General features: G+C 31.7%; 1 protein-coding gene across 2 annotated transcripts in view; it reads right to left on the bottom strand.

Moving 5' to 3' along the window:
- Nucleotides 1-414: 414 nt before the first annotated feature.
- Eip74EF (Ecdysone-induced protein E74) overlaps nucleotides 415-12,019 on the bottom strand; it is a 150,765-nt gene continuing 139,160 nt past the window's right edge. For both annotated transcript variants that reach the window (XM_070634224.1, XM_070634216.1), the window contains one exon: nucleotides 415-1,708. In XM_070634224.1, coding sequence (XP_070490325.1) covers nucleotides 984-1,708 — 725 coding nt within the window. In that variant the 3' untranslated portion in view covers nucleotides 415-983. The remainder of the gene's footprint in view (nucleotides 1,709-12,019) is intronic.

A 12,019-nucleotide genomic window follows, 5' to 3' on the forward strand; every position in this document is an offset into this window, starting at 1 on the left:
CATAAAGTCCATCAAATGCTTCATGCTTCCCCAATCGAAACTTTAAATATATGATTTTTTACAATAATTTAAATAATAAAATAAGGAAGTTATTAAAATAAAGTAGACATAATAATTAAAAAAAGAACATTTTTATACAATAAGGTAGGCATAATAATAGCAATAATAATAATAATATAATTAAAAATTTCACTAAATCTATTAATTACAAGTTTTATTTAAAAATAATCAAGTTGTATGGTTTGTGTAAACTTTTTTTATATTTTTTGTGTATAATTTATACTTCCGTTTTTACTTTTTGTCTAGGTATACGTCATAGTGAAAATGTAAATTATCTCTTTTTTTGTGTATACATCATCTATGGTAAAATCATGATCGTGGACTTAAATTTTTGAGGAAAATTTGCTGTCAACCCCGGTTAAAGTTTGCTGCACAGGGGCAGATTTGTAGAATTTTGTACCAAATAATAAGGATCGTGCCACAACTGGCTATTTACGTCCAAAAAATGAAGTTTTTTTGTCAAATTTTCCTCAATTAAATTTTGTGTCCAATTTTTGTTCTTTAACAAGAATTTCAATTATTTTTTTGAATGACTTAACTTTTCAGGTTCTCCCCAATTCAAGTTTCCAACCTTAATATATATCTCACAATAATCAATTATAATTAAATTATTTATACACATTTGTCATTCATACAAAACAATAATAATAATAATAATAATAATTAGAAAAAATTTTGAGGATTATAATTAAATCCATTAAAAGTAATCGTTTTTGTGTGTGTTTGTGTTGCTTTTGTTAAAGAACAGAACAGAATAGCATTAGAATAAAAAAATTAATTAAATATTTCTTATCACCATTTTTTCATCAAAAAATTTCTTTTTTTTTAGTTCTAAAAATTGTAAAAATTTTTAATAATTAAGACTTTATAGACATGATAATCTAATGTGGCGACAAGATTCTTGTCATCATCATCATCATATTTCATTGTCCTGAACAATCAATCTCGATTATGTCTTTTGGTACGTCCACAAATTGATAAACTAATCGTTGACCATCAACTTTCGCGAGAATTCCACGTTGATAATAATATCTTAATGCACGACCCATTGTCTCGTAGTTCATGTCGGGCTTATTCTTATGCATACCCCACAGCTTTGAGACGGCTTTTGAATCGACAAGCTTGAAGATTCCCTTATCACGATTTGTCCATTTGATGAATCGTGGACAATATTCACGATCTTGTAGAAGTTTCAGTAAGAATTCCCACAAATATGTTGTTGAACCTTCGCGACTCTTTCGCTTAATTCCCATCTCGAGTTTTGGCTTCTTCGGTTTCTTTAATTTATTTAAGCCATGATGTGGACCCAATCCATTCATACCGGAACGTACTGACTGTGGATTAAAACCATATTCAAGCATATATGATAAGTCATCCTGACAACTTGACGTTGCAGCTTGAATCACACTTTGTTGATGATGATGATGTGCAGCGGCAGCGGCAGCAACTGAATGATGTGGATGAAAATTTTGTGTATGTTGATGTAGGGCTGAATGGTGTGCGAGACCATTGGCAGTGGACGAATTTGATGAGGCACCCGACAAATTTATCGTCGTACGCGGTGGTGACGGTGATGTGAAATTTGACGAGTAACTGTTGGCGGTATTGTTACTATTACTGAGATTATGCAGGTAGTAATTGTCTGGTACTGTAAATAGAAATGAAAAATGACGGAATTAATATAAAAAAATTATGTCATAGACGATATCAGGTTGATAATTAATATGTGAAGCTACTGCTTATTTATCAATTATCACTATTTACTATTACTATATTGTATAATGAAGTAAGCACGAGCTATGTGTAAACAAACAGGCAGACATCAAAATTTATACAATTTCGTTATCAGATTTGATTGAATTATGATGACGATTGTGTGATAAACAGCATGTTAAGAATGCACATTCGTGCTCTACATTTGTGTGAGTTTCAATATATTACGCAACAGAAGTAAGTGCCGAGCTATTTATACAATTCGTTGCTTTTTTAACGTAAATAAAATATTTTTTCGCATTTCCCCTATGGGTGCTTGTTCCTCCTTATCAATTTCCAACACACATATATACATCATAATTAACTTTTAATTTCATCACATTTGAGAGAGTGCCTTTCTAGCTTCAACCATGTACTAGTTCAATGATCCAGAAAATAATTTATATACACTGTGTAAACAATTAATGTGCTCGATGCTTGACGCATGCATATATGGCATTTGTGTACACATGTTTTTGTAAACATACAGCAATAAAATTGCCTGGATGTGACCTTCGATCATCAGAAGTGGAATTTATGTCCAATTTGCCCATCCTTAATGAATTTATTGTGATTTCTTTGGAAATTTATGAGATTTCGCTGGAATTCGGTCAAATTTTGCACAAGTTGGCACCGATCACCTAATCCACAGCATATAAATTGCCTAATTTGGCATCAAAATGATTAAAAATTCAACAAAAAAAGTTAACAAACTTCCCAAATTTCACAATCAAAGTTGCATAAATGGAACATCGACAGTGTCTCAATACAAGCCATAATCTCAGTCGCGAATCTCATACACAAATGAGCCATGATTGTGACAAATGTGCCGTAGATTTATAAATAAATATAAAAAAATCGCGCGAAAAATACGTTTTTTTTGATAATTGCCTTGAAATAGTCGGTGAAGTGAGTGAGAGAATGATGAAAAAAAAATTTATGCGATGAAGATGAGTTCGATGTCTCGTATCAAGGTCTTTTTGCGTCATTTTTACACAGAAAAATAAATATTTAGCTGTAGGATTTGCTTATGCGCTGATGTCTTTTTGTTTCTTTTATTTTTTTGTCAATAATCATCTTCATTTGTGGCTTATTCAAAGGAATCGATTTCATCACTAAAAGTGCAATCTTCGTTTTTGTTTTGACTTGACTGCTCGGTTCTGTTTTTATATAAAAATAACTTATTTTTTTGCGATTATCGACAGGAAATTTTGACTTTTTTTGATCAGCACACACGAGAAATGATCGTTTGCCTCTTTGGGACTGACTGCAACTATGAATATGTACATAAAGGTATAATTTATATCCGGTATTGTAAGACATAAATGGCAATAAGCAACAATTTGCACTGCATAGCTGCATTTATTCTTAAGTTATATAATTTTCAATACATTTGCAGCCTAACATTGCAGGAGGTACAGACAGAAGAATATATTCAAGGTAATCTAGTTCCAACTCATCGCACATCCATATCATGAGCTTGATCGCATTCGGATGTGACCAATATTATTTTTATGTCTGTATTTCTCACACCCTACTCAGCGCAAAATTCTCATTTAATTCACTCATTTTATTATTTACTGCATTATTTGTCATAAACATGATGTGCCGCTTTTGATTTCACTTCAAACAGAAGTTCCAACATTAATACTCAGTTTTTATTAACTAATGAATACATAATATCGCTTACGTATTTGCACTTGATCTCATTTTTATGCATCAATTAAATAGATTTTTTTTTATTTTATTTTCAGCTATAGCTTTATAGAGGAATTGAACTCTTTGTTGTATATTCTAAATATAAATAAAATGATTATAGTCGTTCGCATCACATTGCAACAAGCAGAAAGTAAATTGTTTGTATGTAAAAAATGGAAAGAATAAAAGAACTGTGAAGGAGCAATCAGGCAGAATAAATTAATGTTTATAGTAGGCAGTGGAAATTTTATGAATTAAGCGCATATTTGGAAGAAAATGAATTTTTGATTTTTTAACGTATTTTGGGGATTTGAATGTTTTAACGAAAGTTTTGAACTTTAATTTAACGATTTTTTAGAATTTGAATGTTTTGAACTCTTACTAAACGAACTTTGAAGATTTTGAACTCTCATTTAACGAACTTTTTGTAATTTTTGAACTCTAACGGTCGTTTTGAACTTGATTTGAATTTTTTCAAAATTTGAATATTTTGTAACGATTTTTTCACTCATTCTTCATCTCCAATTCCAAAACAAACACAAAATGCACATCGCAAAATTGTAAAACAATACGTAAACACATAAAAATAAGTATTCACTTTTAAAACAAGAAGTTTAAGCAAGTAAGTGAGAACGATAGAGTGAGAATTGCGAGTTTAGGTCAAGGATATTGCATTGCAAAATCGGCTCAAGTTGTTTGTATATATATATTTTATTTTTACATTCTTCTTCTTCCTCTATTCAATTGAAAATTATGTGCAAATAACAACAACAGAAGCACGAAAAAAAAAAATGTAATGATGTAGTTACGGCAGATAGCAAATACAGATTTGCTTTTGTGGGGGTGTCGGAGTGTACAGCACATGAATCAGAATGTAATACAGAAATATGCATGTAATTGAAGTAATTCTGATTTTTTTTTTAATTTATAAACAACTAGTTCATTCAAAGTTAAATTCCTGAAAAATGTCAAGCATTTCAATTGAAAATAAATACGAGTAAGTAACATGATAATCTTTGTGGATATGATTTCTCTAGAAGTAGTCAACTAATTTCCATAAGTATGCGGATATTACACAACTTTTTCTGATCTCTAAGCAAGCTTCCTGCGATTTACTTTTACAATTTTCCGTTATTTTGACTTAAATTTGAATAAATTTTTACCGTTATTATCAACATTTCCTTTCATTAGTTCCTATTTAGTCGCCAAATGTCAATAATCTGAGATAATGTCAAAGAATTTGCAAGATTAGCACATAAAATAGTCAGCAATAAGCTTCCTATTCTCTATTATCATCATAATTCCTTAGAAAACTCATTAAGTAGCCTCAATATTCACAGACTGTGCAATAATCACGATATTTTTTTTCACATCACGTGTATTTCCCTTTTTTTATTCATCCACAATCATCATCAGTCCGTAATCATTTTTTGTGGAGCGCGAACGAAGGCAATTGCGATAAGACAAACTTTTTTTTTTTTTTTTTGCATTTCAAATAAACAAAAAAGAAGAAGCAACAGCAGTGGCACAAAAAAAAATCGTAATTTCGTAAGCGGAATATCATTATCGATCAATGTTGGCTTTGAATTGTAGTGTCGCAGTGTTGTGTATACTGCTTTCATGCTTGTAGTCGTTTCGTTCAAATCGCCTTGTACTCTCCGCGTAGAGCGCTGCCGAGTGTATTGCTCGAATTCAGGGTCATGCTGCTTGTTGCCTTGCTAGCTCGTTTGTTGTGTATATTTTGTTATTGCTTATGTACTGTTAATAAAAAAAATGTAAAATAATTGATTTGTTGCTGTCTTCTATTTTCTCTCTATCTCAATGACTGCCTGCCTGCCTGCTATTTTTATGTACTTTAAAGATTGCAATTTTGGTCGGCGTATTTTTAAATATCATGCGCCTCACTTCCACAACAATCAGTCTGTGTTGTTTGTGCATCTATGTTGATAGGCTGTAGATGATCATTATTATGAGATGATGTGCATTTAATTATAAACACATTAACTGGTATTTTTTTTATTATTTATAAAGGCATTGCAGCTTTGCATTTTGTTGTTTATTATTTATATGCAATCATGTGCAGGATTAATGCAGTATGATCATAATCTATAAACATATTTTTTTGCTTGCTGGATATTCTTATTTCCCTTGTATGGTCTTAATGTTTGTGCATTTTTATTGGATATTTTGATGGATTTTGCCAGATTTTGCATGGCAAACTTGATTTTTAAATGCATTGAGTTGATTTGAATTTTTAACGAATTTTTGAAATTTGAACATTTCCAACGGATTTTAAGAATTCAAATTTTTTTAACGAAGTTTTAAGTTCAAACTTTTTCAACGGATTTTTGGAGTTCAAATGTGACGAATTCCAAGAATTCAAATATTTTCAACGGATTTTTGAATTTTGAAAATTTTCAAATGAATTTTTGAACTTTTCAGACTTTGAAAAATTCATCTCAAAATCCACTCAAGGGCTCCCATCCTCAATAACATCTTTTACTTTCAGAATTCTTCTGTCTTGTTCCATTTTTCTTTTCTTACTTCATTTCCTTTAATTCGCATTTTTTTCTGCTTCTCTTTTAGATGCCTCGATGCTATCTACATACTTTGCTTTCTGCAAACTAGATTGAAGTAAAGAAACGAAGACGATGATGATTATGTGAGCTGTTGCACAATAAGTAGATATATATATATACATGCCATGCCTGATCGAGAAGGGAAGTGAATTTCATTCTTACTTAATGTTTTCGTACTCGCAGTTAATATTCACGCAGACACAGACGAAAGAAAACTGTTTGTCGATAATGCATAATATTCTTCTTTGCTGGCTGTGAGTCTCAATATATAGAGATATAGGAAGAATGAAGTTATAACAATGAGAACGATTGAAAGCAAGTCTAATCAATAGCCACGGTCTTGTGGCTTGCAAAATGAGAGTGAATAATAAAATGCTATTTTGTGGTTATTATATACCTCAAATGAGGCACATTAGAGTGTGCAATTTAATGATCAACTGCTCTCATCAACATTTTTATGCTCCATACTCTCAAATTGCACGTTATCATTTCCGTCATTTATTTTGCGCCTATTTTCTGTTCGTAAATTACTCTATCAAAATTGTGATGCCACACTCGGCTAGTGAGATTCATGATTAAGTCAGCAAAAAAAATATCAACAAAAAGTTTATCGCTTCCTTCGCGTATTTTTTTTTTTGTGTCTATTTTTGTGGTCAACTTTCAAAAATAAACTCGGTCGCATCGCGCATAGATTTGAATAGTCAAGGTGAAGGTTAGGCACACACACAATCATGTACGCATCGTGAAAATACATACATGCATGACTGTATGTGTATATACGCACTTCTTTATGCATTGCAATGTGCATAGATTAGCCAATTGTTGCTTCGGGTTGTTCGGAACATTTGTTGACTGTACAGAAAGAGACAGAAGATAGGCATGAAAATGGGAAGATCCTTGACGAATCCAGGCATGCAAAAAATAATATATCTGAAGGCTGTTCCCAATTTATAAACAGGAAGAATGAATATTATGGACGAAAAATATATATAATTAATGGAAGTACAATCAACAGTTTAATGCCTCATTTCTTGCCTTTATTTTTGTATTATTTATCACGATTTAGCAATAAAAATTTGCTATTGTTGCACAACCTTTTTAGTAATGGAATTAAATCACGACTTCTGTTTTGTACCCCATTCAAGAATCACATGAACCTTAGTCAGACTTTTGGTAGTCGAAACTCAAAAATAATAATTGAATATTTATCTTAACTCTTTTTTGTGTGTCTAACTGTGATTGAGGAATTTTTAAGACTATTCAAACACTTGCTGAGTAGCTAATGTTCTATTTGCTAATAAGATGTTAACAAAGCTTGTTGAAGTAATGGATGTTTTGGATTTAATTTAAATAATTGCAGAATTTCAAGGAATTCATGAAAAACCGTTATGGAATTTTTTGAATGTTTAGAGTGAAGTTGGCTTTGATTTCTTAAAATTTGAATTTTATTTTACCGTTAAATATCCAAATTTATTATTGTAGAATTTGAAATTTTCATGAAAAATCGTTACAAAATTTTTGAATATTTAGAATGAAGTTGACTTCAAATTTTGAGAGTTTGAAATTTAATTATCCGTTAAATCTCCAAATTTACTATTTGAATATTTGAAGAAATTCTCAAAAAACCGTTACAAAAATTTTGAATATTTGAAGTGAAGTTGGCTGCAATTTCTTAGAATTCAAATTTTAATTTACCGTTAAATCTAAAAATTCATAATTCTACCCATTTAAATCCAAATTTCAAGCCTCTACCAAACGGAACCGCTACACAATCATCAGAATTATTTAATTAACTTCGAGAAAACATCTATAAATATTCATTCAGAACAAGATAAAAAACAATGGTATAGAAGATGATTCTAAAGTAGTCATAATATGATATGTAAAGTGGGCTCGTTATAAGCACGCAAATACTCCACAACAACAATACAAAAAACGATGACAACAAGCAATTTAGAATGATTTTTTCTATTGCCTCCGTCGTCTCTTATCTATGACAATATACGCAAAAAAAAGCGAGAATACACAAGTCATATTATTTTCGGACAGCGGAACTATATGTATGTGAAGTTCGCATATATTTGACTGACTCACTTACTCATTCGATAGTGTGACTGGTCATCGACATATCATCGTCTTTGCGCATACTTGAAGGTCACACAACAACAACAAACATATTGTATGTACACATACCGTCCGTCGATGTGAGTTGTATGAGGCAGGAAAAAAGAAGATGAAGAAAAAAAAATACAGCACAGTCGTGTATATGAATGTGCCTTTTTGTAGTTTAAACTAAAAAAAGGGGAAGAAGAAGAAGGCATAGAATGAGGGAGACAAGAGAGGAGAGTAAACGGTATAAATGCAAAGTCCCGATCAATGTTTATTTACCTGACTTGCACACACATTCTTATATTCCTCACTTCTTCTCCGTCCACATTCGGAGATGATTCTTATTGGAGAATTTCACACTAGTGTCTGTATCATTTTTTTATTAATCCATTCCGATTAGATTCTTTCGTGATAAATTTTTAAAAAACCACAAGTCTTGAACTCGTTTCTTTGGATTCCAATAAGCCTTCAAATTAAGAACAAGATTTTTTTTTGTTTCTTATTCCTGCTTATATCATTTAAAATGCAAATTAATCGGGAAATAAGAAACGATCTAATGGCAAACACAGAACATCAATTTTTTGGTTTTGTGCCGTAAAAAAAAAATTGTCAACATTTGACAGACAGTTTGATGAGATGAGTGGCTTTAAATAGACTGAATGGCTTGTTACTGGCTATTCTGCTCGTCATGTAGTCATACATACTTTAACAAATGAATTGAATTTACACATAAATATTTTATAATCACGCACGAAATAAATGTTCAAAGAACTTCCGCTGATTCTATTATGTTGGATTTAATTGCTATTTGGGGTCTATTTTGTGATGAGAATTTTTGATATCTGACTTATTGTTGCGAATATTTTTGGATGTAAATGAGTTTTTGTGTCAAATTTTATTTAACGGATTTTTGGAATTCAAAACTTTAACGGATTTTAGAAATTCAAAATTTTAACGAATGACAAAGTTCAAAATCTTTCGAATTTAGAGCAGTTCAAACTTTTAACGGTTGTCAAAAATTCAAAATTTGTAACAATTTTTGAAATTCCAATGAAAAATTCAAAAAAGTCCGTTGAATTCGCCTTCTTAGTTCAAAATCTTAACATTTTCCCACAAATTTCCAACCCAAATGACACAATCAAAAGAAATTACATGATCTCCATCCATAATCAGCCATAAAAAGGTCGCTCATTTGAATAGAATTTCATCCGTCATGTTTCATAATTGTTTGTTATTCCTCAGTAGAATGTCAACACAAAAGAATTATTAAATAATTTAACAAGTGCGAAAAAAATATTTACAATTTATTTTAGTAGCTTGTTCCTGATTTCTATGGCTTTGACTTGCTAACTTTTAATTCTTTTCGACGATTTTACGTCTTGAATTTCTGAGACCTTTCATAATTCAATGAACCCACGTCCATTCATTATGTATTTTTCACTCTACTGTCTAATGACTTTGACGAGTAAGCGAAACCGGACTGACTTTCAGAATGTCTCAATTAAAGACACTGTCTGTACTCAGATTTTTTTTTGAATATTTAGTCAAAATTCAAGTATTTTTATGACTTTTTATCGAGCATACATCGCGTAGGCGTTCCTTTATTTTGTTCTTGTATTATCATTCCGTCTACGATTCTATAAATGATGACTTTTGATACTTGAAATGAAAAGTTATTTTGCGTCTCGACAGAATTAGCGAAGTAAGAGGAAGAACAAAAAATGCTCACTTCTTGTTTTATGAAAGGAAAGAGAATTCAATAATTGAGAAGAATCGCGTCGTGGAATAAGAAGCAGTTGTGCTTGGTCTTCATTGCCGTATCGAGATAATTTATAATTCCAGAAGATGTTTATGGCTGGTTTATGGTTGTTTTGGGCAGTTTGGTGCTGTTGGATGCCTTTAAGATGCTTGACTTGATAGAAAATTACAAAAATTTCAAGATCCAGTACGGAAAATTGTCACAAAAATTGCGCTTCATCCACAAAACCAAAAATCATCCTCAACCTCACATCTAAACATCTTGTTTCCCTCTTTAAACTTCTCTTTCCTCGTTCTTCATCTTTTTTCTCAATTCACTATCATCATCCATCGTCATTATAATCGATAAACAATCTTCTTTCGCTGATGCTGCATGTTTATTCAATCGAATCGGTCTCTTCTTAACAATTTTTTGTGTTATTTTTTTTTTGCAGGCATTCGAGACAATAATGAAAAATTTACTTTTTATAATACTAATCTATTGAGCTCCGACACAGACACTCGGCGAAAATTTAGACACGAGCGAACAAGAAGGCAGAGAATATTTGGGGGAAATATTAAATCATTGCACTCCATGAGAAGCAGCCCAGCCAGTCTGTCGGACTTTAATCGGCAATTTGTTACAATTAGACGGCGATTATAATTCGTGACCGTGTCAGCGTCGTCATTTGCCTTTTCTTGGATTCAGTGAATAAGCAAGAAATATGAATTTTATGCATGTCAATCCAGGCAGGCATGAGTAAGAATTGCACACAAAAAATGAATGATTATGATCGGGAACCCTTTTGTATTCAATTTAGTTCCTATTATTTGATTCTACGCTCTTCTTTTTCGGCCTGTCTGTCTGTCTCAGTCCCGAATGGACAATCAATTCTGTGGCTCGAAAAAGCAGCAACATGTGTCGGAATTTTTATTCCATGTGTGCGCGCACCGCGAATTTATATTCTGATTTTCTCGTTTTGTCTCTAAACATTTCCTCAATTTTTTTTGGGAATGTAAATCGGGGCCTGCTATATATGCAGACGGAGAGAATGGAAGAGAAGAAGGAGGAAAAAAGGTTGAAAACTTGAAATGTGCCTTGCACAAAAAATAAAAGTCTGCAAAAGATGAAGAAGACACAGAATTTTTTGTTCTCAAAAGGAAGTTTGCAGCGGTAGCAATTGTTGATTCTTTCGTTCCTTAGTTGTTGTTTCGAGTAAAACATCACAAAATGTGAATAAACAGCAAATTTAATCAACTTTATTGTGTATCATTATGGAGTTTTTTTTTTGTGCTGCTTGCTCGCTGGAGCTTCTGTTTTTGAGGAAATGTTAATGGATATAAAACTGTCGTTGTGTGTGGGGTGTCTATGAATTGGTTTGTGATGGATGATTTTGGAAATTTCAAATTTTTTAGGATTTTTGACAATTTTTCCCAATTTTTTGAATATTTTGAGGTTATGTCTGTCCATACCCAACATCCCAGTCTCCAAACATCTGTCCATCCCACTTCCCAATCCAACTCACATATTCACATACGTTCACATCAGTGGCCAACGTAGCATCTCCATATGATAATGAACAAACAAAATGCTGATTGTCAGCCACAAAAATACACAAAAACTACACTTGTAAAGGCGACAAGTAGCTGGTTTTTTTTAAAACAGAACATTGTGAATAATAAGAAGAAACAACATTTTTTTTTTGTGTATTTGTTTTAGTTCCTCAATTCTCAATTACTCGTGTCTCATGAAAAGAGATGTGAGCATGTAAGCCATTTATGACTTCAACACCTGTACCAAGATAATGGCAATCATTCATGTCTAATAAATTAATTTAAATATTTATTAATCAACTTAAATATTTACATCATAAAAATTGTCTCAATTCCAATTGTTCCAGGCAGAGTGTGGCTGTCTCAAAAACGACCGTTAATTTTTTTCAAAAAAAAAAAAATTACCGTTAAAATTCAAATTTTTTTTGACCGTTACTCTAGCTTTTGTTCGTAACGTACATTTTTATATTAAAATGGGTTAAGTTCGAAATGTTCGAATTTTTCGACAATCTAATATCGAAAAACTCGAA

The sequence above is a fragment of the Chironomus tepperi genome, unplaced genomic scaffold, assembly GCF_022539635.2.
Source record: "Chironomus tepperi strain 1889 unplaced genomic scaffold, CSIRO-AGI_Ctep_v1 contig_9, whole genome shotgun sequence".
Classification (NCBI taxonomy): Eukaryota; Metazoa; Arthropoda; class Insecta; order Diptera; family Chironomidae; genus Chironomus; species Chironomus tepperi.